This window comes from Narcine bancroftii, chromosome 5 (assembly GCF_036971445.1).
Source record: "Narcine bancroftii isolate sNarBan1 chromosome 5, sNarBan1.hap1, whole genome shotgun sequence".
Lineage (NCBI taxonomy): Eukaryota > Metazoa > Chordata > Chondrichthyes > Torpediniformes > Narcinidae > Narcine > Narcine bancroftii.
Genome location: NC_091473.1, coordinates 133183752 through 133204144, shown reverse-complemented (window position 1 = coordinate 133204144; position 20393 = coordinate 133183752). Strand labels below are relative to the sequence as shown.

Sequence of the window (20393 nt, the reverse complement as noted above, 5' to 3'; positions counted from 1 at the left end):
GTTGGAGAAACTCAGCAGTTGCGCTGAGGAAGTCAAGGGTGGCCACAGTTTCAGGCCTGGGCCCTTCGGCAGGTGATTGCAAAAGGATAAATGGATAATCCATTTGCTTCAAAGGATTTTATCCCATTCTTGGGTGCTGAGTGTGTGGAGTTTTCATGTTCTCCCAGTCACCATGTATGTTGAGTCTAACATCGAGGGCTTTAGGTGGGCAATTGGAAAGCCACAGGAACTCTAGGAGCAGCTGAGCTTGAGGTCCGAGACTCCAGGAGTGTTCTGAAATGGACTTCAGACTTCTCTGAAGCAAGAGGGACAATCAAGCCCTTTGCAGTAAATCTGGAAATGGCAAATTTCAGATGGTAAAATGAAAGGGGTCCATCAAGTCTGCTCTGCCACTCGAATCATGGCTTGTGTATTTTTTCGAGATTTTGATGGGGTCATATAGAAGGTTCATCTTCATGTTTGTCATCCAATTAAATAATTTTTAAAATGTAGACATACAGCACAGAAACAGGCCATTTCAGCCCACGAGCTCGTGCCACCCAATTACACCTAATCAGACAGAGAGCACAGGATTCAAAAACCGGCCTGGCGCTGTAACAGTGTTGCACTAACTTTTCTGATAACTGTGTCCTGGTTATACCAGTACAACCTGACAAAACAGCATTCTCTGGTCCATGGTGCAGAATGTATGTACAGAAGTACTTGCGATCAAACCTGGATAGCCTGCTGGCTGCTGTCACTATTTCCTGATACTAAACCCGTAAAGGAATCAATTAGTCCACTCGTATCCAGGTTATCAGTTGCTGCAAACTGCAGGCCTCCTGCAGAATTAAAATGACAAATTTTATGATCAACTCAGTGAACATTCAATGAATTAAGAAGAAATAAGTGCTACGAATTACAGCTAATGTGACCAGACACATCCGACTAGGACTCAATAGTTCAACTTTTTGGACCTGCTTTTAACTCTGCCCTTCTGATGCAGTAAGAGATGGGTTGTACAAAGTTAAGGGAGGGAAGTTTAGGGGAGATATCAGGGGTAAGTGTTACTCCTTACAAACTGTGCCAGATTCGGACCTGGGTCGCTGGTACCATAATAGTGTTGCGCTAACCACTAATCCATCAAAACGCCACCTCCAAATGTCAAGATATTTTGGAAAAGAGTGTCCCCAAAATTCAGAAGACAGGACTAATGCTCATGAAGCAGAAGATGGCAATTTAATACCATTAGTGCAGCCATTTTCAACGGGAAACTTGCCGCACCCCTTGGGTCCACAGTGCATTCGGGGGCGGGGGGGGGGCAAAGTTGGTAGGAGGGAAGTGTGATGTTTCATTTATTGTAATAAAGAAATCTGGGTTCTTTTAAAATAATTATATAGCTGGAGAAGAACTCACTCAGGACCGTGTGGCGGCCTCCATCTTGAATCTGCCCAAGATGCAACAGCTAGTCTCCCAACTCCCCCTAGTGGTCAGTGTTATATAGTCAGGATAATGTGAACTATTTTGTCACCAGGTAAGAATACACCCTTCTCACTGCAGTAACTGTAGTGCACCACTATGGGGCATATGTGTGTATATATAGAGTGTGTGTAAATAGTTTCATGAGATGGTGGAAGTCATCAGTAAGTAAAATCTCTTCTGTTATTTGAATCTTGCATCTCTAAGTTACTTAAGAATCCTCCCGAGTAACATAGAGATGGTCAAGATTTGCACTCGCAGTCTGTCAGTACATGAAGTAGGCAAGAAACCAACTAAACTTGACTGCTTCCCACCAAATGAGCCCATAAACTGAGCAGGATCCTAAAGGGGCCATAGCCTTAAAAAATAGATTGAGGATGGCTGGTTTAGTGTGCCCATGGAAAATTTGTACCCCAACACAATATCTTCAGCCATTTGCTTTGATCTGGGACTTCACTACCAGTTACCTGTCATGTTTGAGAGCTCTTCTAACTGTTCAGCTGCAGACGGTCCTAACGCAATGGTGTGGATCACTGCTCCACTTCTTTCCACCTCTGGAAAGCAAGCGCTTATTCTATTGTCCTGCCCATCCGTCAGTACAACAATTTCATCACCGTTTGTTGAACTGTCATTGCCACGAACGACCTGCAATCGTCAATTATCAGTGTGGGAAAAATGGAACACTTGCAATCAATCAGATTGGGCACCTTTTGTTTTTTTACAGTCCTACCTCAAAGCCAGCCTCCACCCCTGCACAGATGCTCGTTCCGCCTCTGGCTGATGTCGGTAACAGCTTTACAAGTTCTTCTCTCACTTTATCATCATCAATTTTCCTTAAATGTGTTTGAATTGTTGCCATGGAGTTAAAAGTGACAATTCCAACTTGTGAACCTGTTTCAGCAATCTGCAGTAAAAAGATCTCAGCCGCTTGTCGAAGCCTGACAATGCGATTTGCCTGTGTATCAAAAGAGCCGAGTTCAATCCCATGTATATGATTTTGTTGAACTCTATATTCTAAAAAAGATTTAAAAATAGTAAATTTAGGTTCATCAAGTGCCCTGCTTTGCACTGGATGGTGCTTTGAATTTAACTTGTAGCATGTTAGAAGGCCTTTGTGGCCCATGAAACCTGTGCCACACAATTAACCTACTAACCCTGTACATTTTGGAGGATACTGGAGCACTTGGAGAAAACCCATTCAGGTCAAGTTGTCACCTTTATTTGTCGTTCATACAATGTTGGCACAGTAAAGACGAGATAACATTTCTCTAGGAACACGGAGCGAATTTATATAAATGTAAGTTAGAATAGAAGTTAAACATATTGAAATTTTAAAATATTAAGACATATACAGTAAAGGTCCTCGGTACACTATCCACATATGTTCTGGGAATTCAGGAGCCTGATGGCTGCGGAAAAAAAATCAGTTGCCCAATCTGGATGTAAGGGGTCCGAGTGCTACGGTATCTCCTACCAGATGGCAGAAGGGAGAACAGTTTATGTGAGGGGTGTGTGGAGTCCGTCACAATGTTTATTGCCTTTCATCTACATCGTGTGTTCTAGATAGGAACATAGGAAGTAGGAACAGGAGTAGGCCAAAAATGGTCCATCGAGCCTGCTCCGCCATTCAATGCGATCATGGCTGATCTAATTTATGACCTAACTCCACCTACCTGCCTTCTCCCCATATCCCCAAATTCCTCTATCATGTAAAAATATATCTAACCGAAATTTAAATATGTTTAATGAGGCAGCTTCAACCACTTCCCTGGTTAGAGAATTCCAAACATTCACTACTCTCTGATAAAAACTATTTTTCCTCATCTCTGTCCTAATCTACTCCCCCGAATCTTGAGACTGTGTCCTCTCGTTTTAGTTTCCCCGGCCGGCTCAAAAAACCTTCCCACATCTATCCTATCCATACCCTTCATAATCCTATATGTTTCTATAAGATCTCCTCTCATTCTTCTGAACTCGAGCGAATACAATCCTAGACGATTTAATCTTTCATCATAAGTCAACCCCTTCATCCCAGGGATCAACCTAGTAAACCTCCTCTGGACCATCTCCAAAGCCAGTATATCCTTCCTCAAATATGGAGACCAGAACTGGACACAGTACTCCAGGTGCGGTCTCACCAGTACCTTATACAGTTGCAACATTACCTCCCTACTCCTGAATTCAATTCCTCTAGCGATGAAGGCCAACATTCCATTTGCCTTCTTAATAACCTGCTGCACCTGCAACCTAACTTTCTGCGATTCATGCACAAGCACTCCCAAGTCCCTCTGCTGTAGTTTTTCACCCTTTAAATAATATTCAGCTCTTTTATTTTTCTTGCCAAAGTGGATAACCTCACACTTACTAACATTGTACTCCATCTGCCGGACCTTTGCCCACTCATCCAGCTTAACTATATCCCTCTGCAGACTCTCCACATCCTCATTACAATTTGCTCTTCCACTCAATTTGGTGTCATCCGCATACTTGGCTACACCACATTTTGTCCCCTCCTCCAAGTCATCAATGTAAATGATGAACAGTTGTGGGCCTAACACTGACCCCTGCGGCACCCCACTTACCACTCTCTGCCAACCTGAAAAACTCCCATTTATCCCGACTCTCTGCCTCCTGTCAGACAACCAATTTTCAATCCAGGCCAATATAGTTCCCCGGACTCCACTTTCCTGTAACTTACTGAGAAGTCTCTTGTGCGGCACCTTATCAAACATTTTCTGGAAATCCAAATATACAACATCAACCTGTTCCCCTCTATCCACCGCACCCATTATATCCTCAAAGCATCCTAGCAAGTTTGTCAAACAAGATCTTCCCTTTCTAAAACCATGCTGCGTCTGCCTGATTGAACCCTTATGTTCCAAAAGTTTCACTATTTCATCTTTAATGACAGCTTCAAGCATTTTTCCAACTACAGACATCAAGCTAATTGGCCGATAATTTCCAGTCTTCTGCCTACATCCCTTCTTAAAAAGTGGCGTGACATTTGCTGTCTTCCAGTCTGCCGGGACCTGCCCAGAATCCAAGGAATTTTGGTATATGACCACCAATGCATCAACTATAACTTCTGCCATTTCCTTCAGAACCCTTGGATGCATATCATCAGGACCAAGTGATTTGTTTGGCTTTAGTCCCATTAGTTTTTCCATCACTACTTCCTTTGTAACAACTATTTTATGAAGGCCCTCCCCAACATTCGCATCCTTAACTCCGTACTTGGGCATGCTGGACGTGTCTTCCACCGTGAAGACTGACACAAAATATTTGTTTAATGCCTCGGCCATTTCCTCATTCTTTGCTACCAGTTTTCCTTTCTCATCCTTCAAGGGTCCTATGTTAACTCTGGCCACCCTCTTCCGTTTTATATATTTATAAAATTTTTTGCTTTCTGTTTTTATATTTTGTGCCAATTTACTTTCATAATCCTTTTTCCCATTTCTTATTACCCGCTTTGTAACCCCTTGTTGTCTCTTAAAATTATCCCAATCTTCCAGTTTCCCACTGCTCTTTGCAGCTTTGTACACCTGCGCCCTCAATTTTATACACTCCTTTATTTCCTTTGTTAACCACGGTTGATTTTTCCCTCTCTTGCTGCCCTTTTTCCTGACCGGAATATATTTTTGTAGAGCATTACAAAATATTTCTTTGAAAATCTTCCACTGTTCCTCAACTGTTTCATCAATGAGCCTGTGCTCCCAGTCCACTCTGCCCAATTCCTCCCTCATCCTATGGTAGTCACCCCTGTTTAAGCATAATATATTAGTTTTAGATCTAACTATTTCCCCTTCCATCTGAATGAGAAATTCAATCATACTATGATCGCTATTTCCCAGATGGTCTCTATAACATAATTTACTCTACCTATCTCATTGCACAACACTAGATCCAGGAGAGCATTTTCTCTTGCGGGTTCCTTAACATGCTGCTCAAGAAAGCTATCACTGATGCATTCTATGAAGTCCTCTTCCAAACTCCCACAACCAACAATATCTATTCCAATCTTTACCAATGCACCTAACAGAGAAATTCTTCAAGGAGCTAAAGAAAATAATAAGGAAATTCTTATGGAAAGGGGGGAAACCGAGGATAGCACTAGATAAATTAACAGAATGGTGCAAACAAGGGGGCTTACAGCTACCAAACTTTAAGAATTACTATAGAGCAGCACAATTAAGATACCTATCAAACAAGGGAAAAACCAGATTGGACCAGATTAGAGCTAGATAAAATAGGGGAGAAGGTACCTGAACATATACTATATAAGTGGGATGAAAAGCTGGTGCCACAGGGAAATTCACCAGTACTTCACCATCTGCTCAACATTTGGAAGAAGATTCACGTAGAAAGGAAAAAAACAAATTATCAACTACCAAAATTAATATTGACGCAAAATCAACTAATTCCCTTCACAATAGATAACCTTTCCTTTAGAGAATGGGAGAGAAAAAGGATCAAAAGAGTAGACAATTGTTTTTAGGGAAATAAATTATTATCTTTTGAACAAATAAAATGCAAATATGGTATAACTCACGGTACATTCTTTTATAAATTCTTTCATATCTTTGCCTTCTTCATCTTCCTTAAGGCCCACTATCTTTATATTGTTTCTCCTATTATATCCATCTTCATTATATCCATCTTCTGAGCTAACGACTCCTGTGTTTCTTTAACTTTTTTATCAGTTTCTTCCAATTTTCTTTTTAAGTCATCCACTTCCATTTCTATGGCTGTTTTTCATTCTTCCACCTTGTCTACTCTTTTCCCTATTTCTGTCATGACCAGCTCTAATCTACTCACTTTTTCTTCTGTCCCTTTCATTCTTCTTTTTATTTCACTAAATTCTCATGTCAACCATTCTTCTACTGCTTCCATATATTCTTGATTTTTTAAAAAATCTATGTACTGTCCATTCCCTTTATCTTCTATTTCTCTGTGCAGAGTTTGATGTTCTCCTTCTTCTTCTGTCTGCTCTAGGGTTTGTGTCTTCTACTTCTCTTCCTTGTATCTGTGTCTCTTCTGACTTTCTTGCTAGGCTGTTTGTCTCAGTTTGTTGGGTATTTTTTTTTTCCATGGTGTCTTGATGTTGGTCCTCTTCTTCTGGGCTGGTTATCTGTTGTGTCTCTGATTTCCTTTTTTCATTCTCATCTCTCTCGTTCCCATTATTTTCTGTATCTTCCCGCTGGGAACCCTGCTGTCGGGTCTATCTCAGTCATTTGTGCTGTGGATTTCCACTCCACAGCTGGTCCCCCCCTCCCGTCGGTGATGTCTTTGTCATGCGCATTTGCGCACCTCTGTTTGGCTCCGTGAGGCATCTTTGCGGTCCTGCGTTTGGTGGGTCGTGGCCCTGCGGGGTTTCCACTGACCTCAGGGAGTGGGATCCTCTTTCCACGGTGGGTCCCTGCTTCTTCGGACAGGTAAGGCCTTCACCTTTCACTTCCTGCATCTTTCCTTCTTCTTTTCTTCCCGTTGTTTTTGGCTGTTTTTCTTAGGTGCCATTTCCTCCACACCTTTATTTTTTATTTGTTGTGATTTGTGTGTCTGGGGCTTTGATTTTTCTTCACTTTTTTCCTTCTTTTCTGGAGAAGGCTGGTATTCTCCTATCGGCCACTACTCCATCACCTGACTCCTCCAAGGAACTTGATACTCTTGAAGACTTTGATGGTCGAGCCATCAATGGTCCCCCCAGGCCCTCCTGAAGTCGACAACTCTCTCTTCATTAATGTTCAGATACAGATTGTTGTCTCTGCACCAGTCCATTAGCAACTGCACCACATTTGTGTATGCCGAGGAGAATGTGCAAACTCCTTACGGACGGGGCTGCTATAATAGTGTCATGCAAACTGCTACGCTAACTGGTGTTTTTTCACCAGAGGCTAGAGTCACAGGCACTCAGGGAGGCAGAAAACTCCCCACACCACTCTGCATTCATGCCTTGTTTGTGCTGGAGAAACTTTGGGGCAACAGGTGGTGAGACACTGGCATCAGACCCTGATCTGCACTTGTTGAAGGCTAAACAGGAGGGACTGCAGCCCAAAATTAATCTGGAAAACCATAAGACTTACCTGGCTCATGCTTCCTGAGACATCAAGGACTAAACAAAGCACACGTTCCTTTGCCTGAAGAAGTGTGAATGTTGGCTTGACTGACCCAGTGTGGGCGGAGTAAACATTTCTGAAATCTTCCGACTTGCTGATCACATCCCAAGTGCTCCTGTAATTACACATTCTGTTCTGCATGTTGGGGGCTTCAACATTGTGGGTCGCATTATCACAGAATTCAACCACCTGGAAATTTGTACAAACAAAACTTGTGTTAAAGAGGCTGGAAGTGCTCAAAAACACTCAACAAAATCTTGCTGAATGAACAGCTTCAACGTATTAACATTCTTAATGAATTTCGAGTGTTAAATCTATATATATGTTTATGTACAGTGTTTATGTACAGGATGTTATTATGTGCTGTGTATTATGTGTGAATGTGTGCGCATTGTGGTCCAGAGAAACAGTGTTGTATATCTATAGTGTTATATCGCAGACCAGCAGCAATGGATTTATAAATAATTACTATAACATCTTACTTAAATCTACAACAATTATGTGCGAATATACCTGTGTATGTGTGTGTCTGTCTGTGTGTATGTGCTTGTTTGTTCATTACCCAATTCATTACAGTTTAGGCACAGCTCTGGACTGTCAATTCAACGTTCATTCTTAGAAATCTTGTGTTGAATCTCAGACTTTTAAACTGATGCTCAGAAGTCATTATGAAAGAGGTGAGAATGAGTGATCTGACTGCCAAAAACTCATGAATCCTTGTCAAATTGCTTCCAGAGAAATATCCTTTCATATGAATAATTGCTACAACTTTACTTTTCCTTGCATAGGGGAAACGGAAAGTGTGACTTCCTCGATACTTCCAAAACACAGGCATGGGTCAGACAAAATGACCATCAAAATGGTCTTGATCCAAAAGCAGGAATGATCCTGCTTCCTTGAGCCAGATATGAGTCAATCAAAATGACTATTACAATGGTCACGGTGGTTCAACAGTAATTCCCCTGACCAGGAAAATGATCAGAAATGTCCATTTCACAGAGCCTTTCCACCTCTGCATTTATCAGATGACTGGCTGATTAATACTGAAATCTGTTTCTTCAAGTGATCCATTCACATGACTCGTAATCACATGACTCCTTCTTACCATCTGTTTTTTCCTGGATTAACAACCATTGTTATTTTGTTCTTAGTTGAGAGCATTAACTTTGTTTCTGTTTATACTTAATGGTGCCACCCTCTCTGTGAACGGTGTAAAAACTGAATGTTTTCAGCCTGCATCAACCCCCAAAGTAAACTCACTAAATAAAACAGGAACTTGTAATACCTCCCCAACAAAGAAAATGTTTAGCTATAAGAGCAAAGTTTTCAATGCAGTCTACAATGTTTGAAATACTACTTTTATACATGATATAATACAGACAATTATAACATTTTTTCAGCAACAATTATAAACTTAATATTTTGAAAGGCAATCAACAATTACATTTGTTTATCATTTTACTCAAGAACACTAAGGGAATATGATCAGTATAAACAAGTGGTCCCTTAGCTGTGCCCATGTAAACATGCTACAAAGCCAGTTCAAGGGACAATAATTCTTTTTCTCTAGTAGAGATGTTCATTGAATTTCTTGGATAAGTAAGACACTGGATAATAAATATCAACACAATAGTTCTTTTGGAAAAGCACTGCTCCCGCAGCTTCATCACCTGCACCTACTGCTAAAGAAAATGGTTTTGTAAAGTCAGGAGACTTAAGCACAGGCTAGTGACATAAAATGGCTTTCAGTTTATCAAATGCCTGCTGACAAAGTTCTGTCCAGAACAAAAAATTGCACCCTTCTTCAGAAGATTAGTCGAAGGAAGAGTGACATCGGCTAAATTTTTTACAGAACTTTCTATAATACCCTATCATTCCCAAAAAAAACCCTAATAGCTTTCTTAACTGTGGGGATGGGAACATAAGAAATCAACTGAACTTTTGCCTGGACAGGTGCCATCTTATCTTGACCAACATCAAAACCAAGATAAGTCACAGAGGCCTGGCCAAATTCACCTTTTGCTAAATTAACAATATGGTTTGCTTTTGAAAGTTTGTCAAATGGATATGTGTGCTTCCCAGGTGTCATTCCCCATAACCAAATCATCAATATCAATCTAAACCTGGAAACACAGAATTAATTATTCTCTGGAATGTCCCTGGAGCATTTTTCATTCCAAATGGCAAAACATTGTATTCATAGAAAATTGATGAGATCACAAATGCAGATATTTCCCTACCTCTGTTAAGGCAAAACACCAGTAACTTTTTCATCTTCCTAAGAAACTTAGCCTTTCCAACCTTGTCCACACAATCATCCACCCAAGTGATAGGATAAGCATTTGTTTTGGTGACCACATTAAAGGTTCCATCATCACTGCAAAATCTAACTGTCCCACCAGGACACATGGTAAATTCCATTCGGAGGGAGAAGGTCCAATAATATCATTCTTTAACTTCTATTCAATCTCTTGATCGACCAGTTTACACTTTTCAACATTCATTCACGATGGATGTTGTTGGGTAGGTTTTGCATCTCCACCATCAACATCATGACTATTTATTGAGGCTCTCTGAGGCACGTCTGGAAACTGGTTCCTCAAGGTTAAACGTAGGTTTTTCATTGGCTTCTTTTCCTGGAGCTGATGAGCCATTTTAACATCCAAATGCTGCAAAAGACTCGGATGAGAGACAGGCAAACTGGGAGAAGGTCCTGTTTAAAGTGGCCCTTGCAAGAGTCAACTTATGCCAAGACAATTTACACTAACTCTCTCACCATTCAAATGTTTTGATGCAAAAAATCCATACAACATTGGTTCACTAATTTTCTCAACTTCCTGAATTTTTTTTCTATAAGCTTCTGGAACTAATTCATAAGCCATAAGCAAGACTTGCTTTACAGTCTAATAACCAGCAGCTTGTTAATTTGTAAGGGTAGAGTATCCCTGCTGAGCTTTCCCGTTAATCACATTTGTAACAGGGGGGAACTAATGGTCTTCAAACCACTTTAAACTCCCAGCAACTTTCTCAAAATGCTGGAAGCATTTATCAATCTCGGCCTCATCAAATGGAGGAACTTACCTAACCTCCCGACTGGTCATAAACCTCTCACTAGGACCAGAAGATGGATCTCCTCCACTCCTTTTCGCCTCTCTGCTTCCTTCCTTTGATTATGTTTGAATATTTTATTTGTTTTAAGAACAAATGGAATAAAGGTCCCAATTAATATTTTATTGGGGTATAAAATCATAGAAAAACATTCATCAGTCCAAAAAAATATAAAGGAGAGTCTCTGTTCTCCCAGCACCCCCTCCGCAGATTCAAAAGGGACAGAAGCAGTGAATAGAGGGAGATAAATAGAAAAGAAAAAGCAACAGGAGAAAAGTTCAACACCTCAGTGTCACATCATTTTAAAAGGATTACATTTCTAATAAGGAGTAAACTAATTGACCAATATCAAAATAAATTACACAATCTGGTCATTTAACGTTGCCAAACTTCTTTGCTTCCTCCAATCTATGTTTTTCTAAATCAAGCTCAACCTGCCTTTGTTCTCTCTCAAACTGCCTTTGTTTCTCTTCTTCCTTAAATCTATATTTTTCAAGCTCAAATTAACTTCTCCTCTCTGCTTCCTCAAACTGCCTTTGTTTCTCTGCTTCCTCAAATCAAAGGTTTTCTAATTCAGTTGGTTCCATTAGTGACTGCTGCTCCAGGGATTTCCTCTCGGGAAATTGTTATAACACTCCCTCTCCAAACTTCCCCACGGCGATACAGTGTTTGACTATCACTGCCCGGATCTCTGCCTTTCTCATCAATGGTTTTATTGCCACAAGTTCCAACTTTCGGGCAATATCTACGAACTCATCCATTTTCACTCTCTGCAAAACTGCAGAGGTTGGTGATCCCAAAAACATAAATATCCATTGCTGCTGTTTCTCCACACACACAAGCCTTTTAATTGGTTTTCAAAAAGGAATTTAACCAATCAAATTGAAAATTAACTGATCAATAAGTTCCAATTTTGGTTAGATCCCAGACAAGCCCCCAAATTTGTTATGTCATAGACCAACAGCAATTCACCAAGACAATGTTATTTTAAAAATGAAATACTTATAAATAATTACACATATATATATATACATATGAAAGAGAGAGAGAGAGAAAGAGAGAGAGAAGTACCCAAACCATTACAACTTAGACACAATTCTGCAAAGTCAATTCAAATTTCAGTCTTACAAAATATTGGGTGAACTGACTGCCGAAAGCTCACAAATTTTTGTTGAGTTGCTTCTAAGAAATATCCTTTTGTATAAATAGTTGTCACAACTCCCATTTTCCTTGCATAGGGGAAACAAAATGTGTGACTTCCTCGATGTTTCCAAAACCCAGGCACGGGTCAGATGAAATGACCATCAAAATGGTCTCAATCCAAATGCAGGAATGATCCTGCTTCCTTTACCCAGATATGGGTCAATCAAAATGGTCACAGTGGTTCAACAATAATTCCCCTGACAAGGAGAATTATCAGACTTGTCCAATTCACAGAGTCATTTCACCTCTGTGTTTATCAGATGATTAGCTGATCAATACGGAATTCAGTTTCTTCAAATGTTCCATTCACATGACTCAATCACATGACTCCCACTCACCATCTGATTTTCCTAGATTAACAACCATTGTTACTTTGTTCTTAGTTGAGAGCATTAACTTTGTTCACCTCCTCTGTGAATGTTGTGAAAGCTGAATGCTTGCAACCTGCTCCAACCCCCAAAGGGACATAAAACAGGAGCTTTTAAAAACAGTCAAGTGATAATAAACTTGAATTTTATAATATCTGCCTTGCAGACAGTAACCATTCTTTAAGATATCAGAAGTCATCAGACTCCATCAGGAATCCAATGGAGGGAAAACTGACAGTTCAGCCTCTCCTAGCCATCAGTCAGTCCCCAGACTTTGACAACCCGAGACCAGGGTTATCACTCAGTTCCAATGAGCGAGTGTGACCGCTGTATTTGGAGCTGGCACCCATATCCAGTGCAATCAGGCAAATAATTAAGGAAAGCAGCTCTACTTACACTCGGCAATCCCTGTAAGTACATGATCGAAGATGACGATGGCTGATTTTTCATCGGGAAAAATGTGCAATCTTTGTTTGGCAATCTAGTGCTTTCATCAAAGATGCATGGAGAACAGGAACTACCCCTGCACTCAGCAATCACTCCTTTTATGCTGAATGAACATCTGAAAGTCAACACATTAATTATAAAGGGGTTCATTTCATATCATTTGATAATTTCATCAGAAAAGATGAGAAATAGCTGATATAGGACTTCTCATTTCCAATCTATTCTTCTCCTATGACACATTGCTTGGACCTCCCAGTCTACATTCAAAACCTTCCAGAGACTTGAACACCTCAGATTTATCTGGGATGCATTTCAACAACGTTGTTGGCTGTTGAAACATACAAGCAAAAAGAGCTGTTGTAGGCATGGTTAGCAAAATGTGGTTACATTGTCAACAATCGGGACTGGGAGTTCAAATCCTGCGCTGTCTGTAAGGAGTTTGCATATTCTCCAGGTGAAAGGAGACACTATCTACTTTCTTCTAACTCACCTTTCCTTTTTCCTGTTTCCTGTTTGTGTGGTTTTCACTGGTTTCTCACCGTTCAAACCTTTCTGGGGATGTAGATCAATTGGGTGTAATTTGGCAGCACAGGTTCATGGGCCAAAAGGGCCTGTTACCATACTGCATAAAAAATATAGGCCTCTCTGACCCTCAGGCCTGTTCTACCATTCACTTTGATCACAGTTGACCCATCCCAAGCCTCATTTCATCTTCTGTACCCGTTCCCAATAGCATTTTATTTCTTAATCTTTTAAACATTTATCTACTTTTTTCTTAAATCCCAAAATGACCCACCATCCATTACCTCTGGGTGAGGAGGATTCCACAGATTCAACACCCTCTGTGAGAAACTCCACCAAAACCAATGACCAGTCCCCACTTCTCTCACAAAATCCCTGTGTTCAAGATTGAAACATTTCATCATCTGTGTTCTGCCCCTTCATGATTTTACTTCACAAAGATCACATCTCATTCTTCTAAATTCCAAAGAATATAGTAAGGAGTTTGCATATGCTCCCTGTGGCTGCATGGGTTTCCTCTGGGTACACCTATTTCCACCCACACTTCAAAACCTATCGGGGGTGTCAGTCAGTTGGGTGCAATTGGGCAGCTCGTGGGCTGAAAGGGCCTGTAACCCAGGTGTTTTTATAAATTTAAAATCCATTTTCTTTAGATGTCTGTGTTAGGACAACTTCATCCAGGAATTAGCTGAGAATATCTCCTTTAGACTGCCTCCAAGGTAAATGGATGCCCTCCAACCTGATGGCATTAACATCGACTTCTTTGGTTTCCAGTAAAAAAAAACAAACCACCCGCCCCACCAATCTTCTCCTGTCTCCTTTCCTTTCACTCTGTCTCTCTCCCTCCTTTCCCTTTTCCCTCAATCTCCTTTCACAGAGCCAAACTCAATTCTCATCTTTCATCTCATCATATCCAATTGACACCTTATGTCTGTTGGTCTGGACTCCTTCCCCTTCCATTCTTCCCTCTATCTTTTTCCAGCCTTTAATTCTTTTATCATTCATACCTCAAGGAAGGGCTTAGGCCCGAAACATCAATAATATATTTTTAACTCCTATGGACACTGTGAGAACAGTTGAGTTCTACCAGCATTTCTGTGTGTTGACTGCAATCACAGGGCCTGCAGACTTTCGCGTTTCACCTGTCATTTCTTAAGTTAGGGCAAGAAAACTGTGCTCAGTACCCAAGTGTTTCCTCACCAGTGCCTTGAACACCTCTAACAATATTTCTAAACCCCAACTCTTGCAATAAATGCCATATGCCTTCCTAACCATTTGTTGCGCCTGCCTGTTATCTTTGAATTATTCATGTATCTAAATCCCGTTAAATCTAATCTTTCTCTATTTCCATAACCATCTATCTTTAGATTCCTCTTCTCTAAGCGCATAACTTCCATTTGCTAAGTTATTGCTCCCACCTCAGCTTATCAATCTGTAATCACAGATACCGAATATGCTCAATGCTATAGGCACTCACACCTGTTTTCAGGTAATCTCCAATCTTAAAATACTTTAGTCCAGCCAATCTCTGCCTTTTTTCTGGCTCTAGTACCCCTAGTACCTTGCTCACAGTTTGTGAGTCCCCTACAGTATGAAGGAATCAAGATTTGGTTTCTTCCATACTTCTACCGACAACATAAAAAATTTATGTTCTGCGAGGTGAAAAGAAAACCAGACTTTTACTTAAATGTGTTGTGGCCCCAAAAGGGCTCTTGGGCTTCTGTTGAAATAGGCTGTTTTACACTCTACCTCATATGTAATTAATTAAAGATGGCTAGAGAATTACAATTTCTTCCCTTTTTCTTTCATAGGAACATAGGAAGTAGGAACAGGAGTAGGCCAAAAATGGCCCATTGAGCCTGCTCCGCCTTTCAATACGATCATGGCTGATCTAATTTATGACCTAACTCCACCTACCTGCCTTCTCCCCAATTCCCCTAATTCCTCTATCATGTAAAAATTTATCTAACCGAATTTTAAATATGTTTAATGAAGCAGCCTTAACCACTTCCCTGGTTAGAGAATTCCAAACATTCACTACTCTCTGGGAAAAAAACTATCTTTCCTCATCTCTGTCCTAAATCTACTCCCCCGAATCTTGAGACTGTGTCCTCTCATTTTAGTTTCCCCGGCCAGCTCAAAAAACCTTCCTATATCCATGCCCTTCATAACCCTATATGTTTCTATAAGATCTCCTCTCATTCTTCTGAACTCCAGCGAATACAATCCTAGATGATTTAATCTTTCATCACAAATCAACCCCTTCATCCCAGGGATCAACCTAGTAAACCTCCTCTGGACCGTCTCCAAAGCCAGTATATCCTTCCTCAAATATGGAGACCAGAACTGGACACAGTACTCCAGGTGCGGTCTCACCAGTACCTTATACAGTTGCAACATTACCTCCCTACTCCTGAATTCAATTCCTCTTGCGATGAAGGACAACATTCCATTTGCCTTCTTAATAACCTGCTGCACCTGCAACCTAACTTTTTGCAATTCATGCACAAGCACTCCCAAGTCCCTCTCCACAACAGCATGCTATAGTTTTTCACCCTTTTTGACTAGAATTCCCAAAGACTAATTGACATTCTATAATTAGATTTGTCGTACCTTGTTGCTTCAGCAATTGTGCTCTCAGACAGGTAAAATGGAACCAGATCATTATATTCACTGAACACCCCCCAGCGGAGATGGGCCCATTCATGAACAAACACTTTACCTGTTGAAACAATTTATAAAAAAGAGAATTCAATGCTTGAACATTCGGAGGAGAACACATGCTAACCAAGAGCACCTAAGCCGCTTGTCCAGGGGTCTGAACAAACTGCAACTACTTTGGTGGAACTTTCCCAGGAAGCAACACACTGAAGTAGAAATATACAAGAGGCTGAAGATGCTGGAATCTGGGGCAAAAAACAATCTTCTGGTGGAAGTTAGATAAGCCACCAGGACCAGATGAGATTTGCCCAAGGCTTGTGTGGGAATTGAGGGAGGAGATTGCTGAGTCACTGGCATCGATCTTTGCCTCATCGCTGGGCACAGAAAAAGTATTAGAGGGTTGGAGGGTTGCAAATGTTGTTCCCCTGTCCAAGAAAGGGAGTAGAGATAAATCAGGAAATTACAGATGAGTGAGTCTTACTTCAGTGGTGGGCAAAGTGTTGGAAAAGATCCTGAGGGGCAGGATTTACAAGCATTTAGAGAAACATAACCTGATTAGGGATTTTTTAAGGATGGAACATTGAAGGTAGAATGGTGACTGCGGTATATATGGATTTCAGTTAGGCATTTGATAAGGTTCCCCCTGCAAGGTTCATTTTGGAGGCATGGATTCCAAGGAAGTCTTGATTTGTGGATATAGAATTGGCTTGCCCAGAGAAAGCAGTGGGTGGGTGTAAGTCGGTGACCAGTGGTGTTCTGCAGGGATCTGTTCTTGAAACCCTCCTCTTTATGATTTTTAATAATGGATTGATAGATAGATTGGCGAGCATGGCTCGAGGATCGGTTGAGTGAACATAATCTTTCCTTCTTGGAGTGATATGATAGAGGTGTATAAGATGATGAGAGGCATTAATCGTGTGCATGGTCAGAGGCTTTTCCCAAGGGCTGAAGTGGCTGACACGAGAGGACATTGTTTTAAGGTGCTTGGGAGTAACTATAGGGGAGATGTAAGAGATAGGTTTTACACACAGAGAGTGGTGGATGCATGGAATATGCTGCCAGGCATAGTGGTTAAGGTCAGTGCAATTGGATCTTTTAAGAGACAATTAGATAGATACATGGAACTGAGAAAAACAAAGGGTTATGCAGTAGGGAAATTCCAGGCAGTTGTTAGAGCATGTTATTAGGTCAGAACAACACCATGGGCCAAAGGGCCTGAACAGTGCTGTAGATTTCTATGTTCTACATTTTGATGGTGGATGTTTCTTGTTGGAGATCTTTATCAAGACCTTCAACAAGCTCTGACCTGAAATGTCAGCTTTCCTTTCCTCCCACTGATGATTAGGTGCACAACAAAAAATTGGGAGGTTGTCGTGGGTGTGTGACAAAATTCTAGACTAACATTTCAAAGAAAATAACAGCACATAGGATATACAGGTAGTCCTCAAATTATAACCTACACGAGATACGATCACCCGCACATGCAACCAAAATTTTAATAAATCCTGTACATATGCTGAGATTCTTCATTAATGGTTCATTTGTTGAAATTCTTTTGAAAAATTGCTTTAATACCTTGTTAAGAGATGCAAATCTGACTTACAACCAATCTTTTGCGCGAATTCCGGTCGTAAGTTGAGGACTACCTGTATTCATAACTGCTACCTCCACATCTTGCCCAGTATTGTACCTCAAGTTGATGGAACAACATTTTTTTGCTTTACCATGAATAAAGTCACATGAAACAATCCACTAGATTTGATGAATGGTTGAAATTTGGTCCAGTGGGAAGAGAGGGGTTGTCCTGCTTTTGGAGGCACCTCCTTCCTGTGAGCTACAGCTGCTTCGGTCAACTGCCCGTCCATCTTGGGCACAGAAATCTGTGCGCAGCCTAGGGATCACGTTTACATCAGAGATGGAAGCAAGAAAAGGCCATTCAGCCCCTTTTAGCTCTCTACTATTCAATAAAATCATTACTTTCCAGTAACAAGCCCATCCCTAGTCTCATTAAAGGGTCCCACCCGAAGATGATGATTGACCATCTCTCTCCACAGATGCTGCCTGACCCAATGAGTCCATTCAGCTTTCTCTTTGTTTGTTGAACAACATCAAATCGCTTGACGCTTTTTATGCGGTAGAATCCCCATTATCCAGAATTCAATCAACTGGAAACTCAACCAACCAGAAAAAATACCCTGAGGAAAAAATAAAGAAATACAAATTCAATAGATAAGACAGGGTGGATGGTCCCTGTAGGGAGTGTTGAGACTTTGCTGGACCTATACACAACTAGCAATGTCCCACATTCTTTTCGCTGGCGCCACTTGCAAGGAGGTGAGTTGTGTTGTCAGCTTGATGAAGGTGGCCAAGGGCCTGACTGGGACACTCGCGTCAGAGGCGGCAGGATGGGGATAGGATATGCTGAGAGAGGGGGAATGTGGCAGATGTGTTGAGACTTCACTGTCAAGATTCAAATTTTAGAACCATAGAACACTATGGCACAGAAAACAGCCATTCATCCTTTCTAGTCCCTGCTGAAATATCATTCCACTAATCCCATCCATTTGCACCCAGTCCATAACTCTCCAGTCCAAAAACCTCCGATCTCTCCAATCCACGTATCTATCCAATTTATTCTTAAAAGTTAAGAGTGAGCTCGCATTTACCACGTCAGAAGGCAGTTCGTCCACACTCCCACTCTCTGATTGAAGACGTGCCCTCTCATGTTCCCCTTAATCCTTTCCCCTTTCACCCTGAAGCCACGTCTTCTCATATTTATCTCTCCGAATCTCAGTGGGAAGAGCCTACTCGCATTTTCTCTGTCTACACCCCTCATGATTTTGTAAACCTCTATCAAATCTCCCCTCACTCTTCTATGCTCCAAGGAATAAAGTCCTAACCTGTTTAACCTTTCCCTGTAACTCAGTTCCTAAAGATGCGGCAACATCCTAGTAAATCTACTCTGCCTTCTTTCAGTCCTTTCTGTAGTTTGGCAACCAGAACTGCACATAAAACTCCAAATTTGGCTGATCTAGCGTATAAGATTACCCTAATTTTGAGGCAAAATTTTAAAGTTTTGAGGATTGTTCTGTACTGTAGCATATACGGTAGGTAAAAAAATACACAAGTTTAAAATTGGCACTCACACAACTGTTACAGTACAAGCAATTTAAATTTTGTAAGTTCTGGGAATTACCTGAATAAAGTGAACTTTACATAATGAAATAGTGAGTTTTTTTCCAAATTACTTGACATTTTGCTCTGCCTTTTGTCTTTTAAACGGTGTATTCTTAATGCAGGTGTCTTAGCGAGACATTGGAAGCGTGAGTCTAGGTCAACTGGACAATTCTTATACATGACATCCATGATCCCCGTATGTGCTGGATAATGGGGATTCTACTGCATCTATAAATACTTCACTCTCCTCCTCGAATTTACCAAGTGACAAACCGTCCAAAGTCTACTTAGGTAGAAAATTCCAAAGATATACTTCACTTTCTGGAAAAAGACATTTCTTCTGTTAATCGCCTCCATTGGGAGGAGCACATTCTCAAGTCTTGTATGGATCATGGAAAATGGACCATGCTCAGATGGAAGGGTTTAACTATTTTGGCATAATGGTTGGCGTAGGCCTTGTGACCCAAGGGCCTGTTCCTACGCTGGACTGTTCACATTCATTGTTCTCAATGGCCAATTCCTTATTTTGAGTCAAGATGCCCCATCCAGGGGAAATATCATCCTCTCCATGTGACCAGTCAAGATTGTCAAATAAAATGTTTTAATTTTAAATGTTTCAAATATTAAAAAAATTTAATTTAATTTACCAGGTAGGCTCCGCTTAACCTCCACTATACATTCTGTGAAAATGGGCATTATGTGATGTGGTCGTTGTAAAAATACCATATTATATACATAGCAAAGCTATGTGGGATATTGTAGTGTACCTGTAAACTTTTTATTTGTAAATTGGATCAGTGTGGGGACTGACACAGGGGTGTGGGCAGAGAGTGGAGCAGTGGGATCAATGTGGGTACCAACACAGAACTGCAAGGAGAGAGCAGGGCAGTGGGATCAGTGTGAGGACCGATACAGGGCTATGGAGAAACAGTGGGGCAGGTGGATTAGTGTCGCAACAGACATGGGGCTGGAGGAAGAGAGTTGGGCAGTGGAATCAGCGTGGGGACCAATAGAGGGCTGCCTAGAGAGTGCGGGGCCGTGGGATCAGTGTGGGGACTGATACAGGGCTGTGGGCAGAGACTGGAGCAGTGGGATCAATGTGGGGACCAACAAAGAGCTGTAAGGATAAGTGTGAGGACCAATACTGGGCTGTCGGGAAACAGTGAGGCAGGTGGATCAGTGGGGGGACTGACACGGGGCTATAGGGAGAGAACGGGGCAGTGGGATCAGAGTGGGGACTGACATAGGGCTGTGGGGTGAGAGCGGGAAAGTGTGATCAGTGTGGGGACTGATACAGGGCTGTGGGCAGAGACTGGAGCAGTGGGATCAATGTGGG

The 20393-nt window shown here is 41.2% G+C and overlaps 1 protein-coding gene across 3 annotated transcripts in view; it reads right to left on the bottom strand.

Annotated features, from left to right (window-relative positions):
- Positions 1 to 20393, bottom strand: part of LOC138763981 (calcium-activated chloride channel regulator 1-like) — a 62655-nt gene that overhangs the window by 24035 nt on the left and 18227 nt on the right. For all 3 annotated transcript variants that reach the window (XM_069939099.1, XM_069939097.1, XM_069939098.1), the window contains exons 4-9: positions 15833 to 15941; positions 12647 to 12812; positions 7539 to 7760; positions 2189 to 2413; positions 1926 to 2103; positions 715 to 821 (exon numbers count right to left, since the gene is read on the bottom strand). In XM_069939099.1, the coding sequence (XP_069795200.1) occupies positions 715 to 821; positions 1926 to 2103; positions 2189 to 2413; positions 7539 to 7760; positions 12647 to 12812; positions 15833 to 15941 (1007 nt within the window). The remainder of the gene's footprint in view (positions 1 to 714; positions 822 to 1925; positions 2104 to 2188; positions 2414 to 7538; positions 7761 to 12646; positions 12813 to 15832; positions 15942 to 20393) is intronic.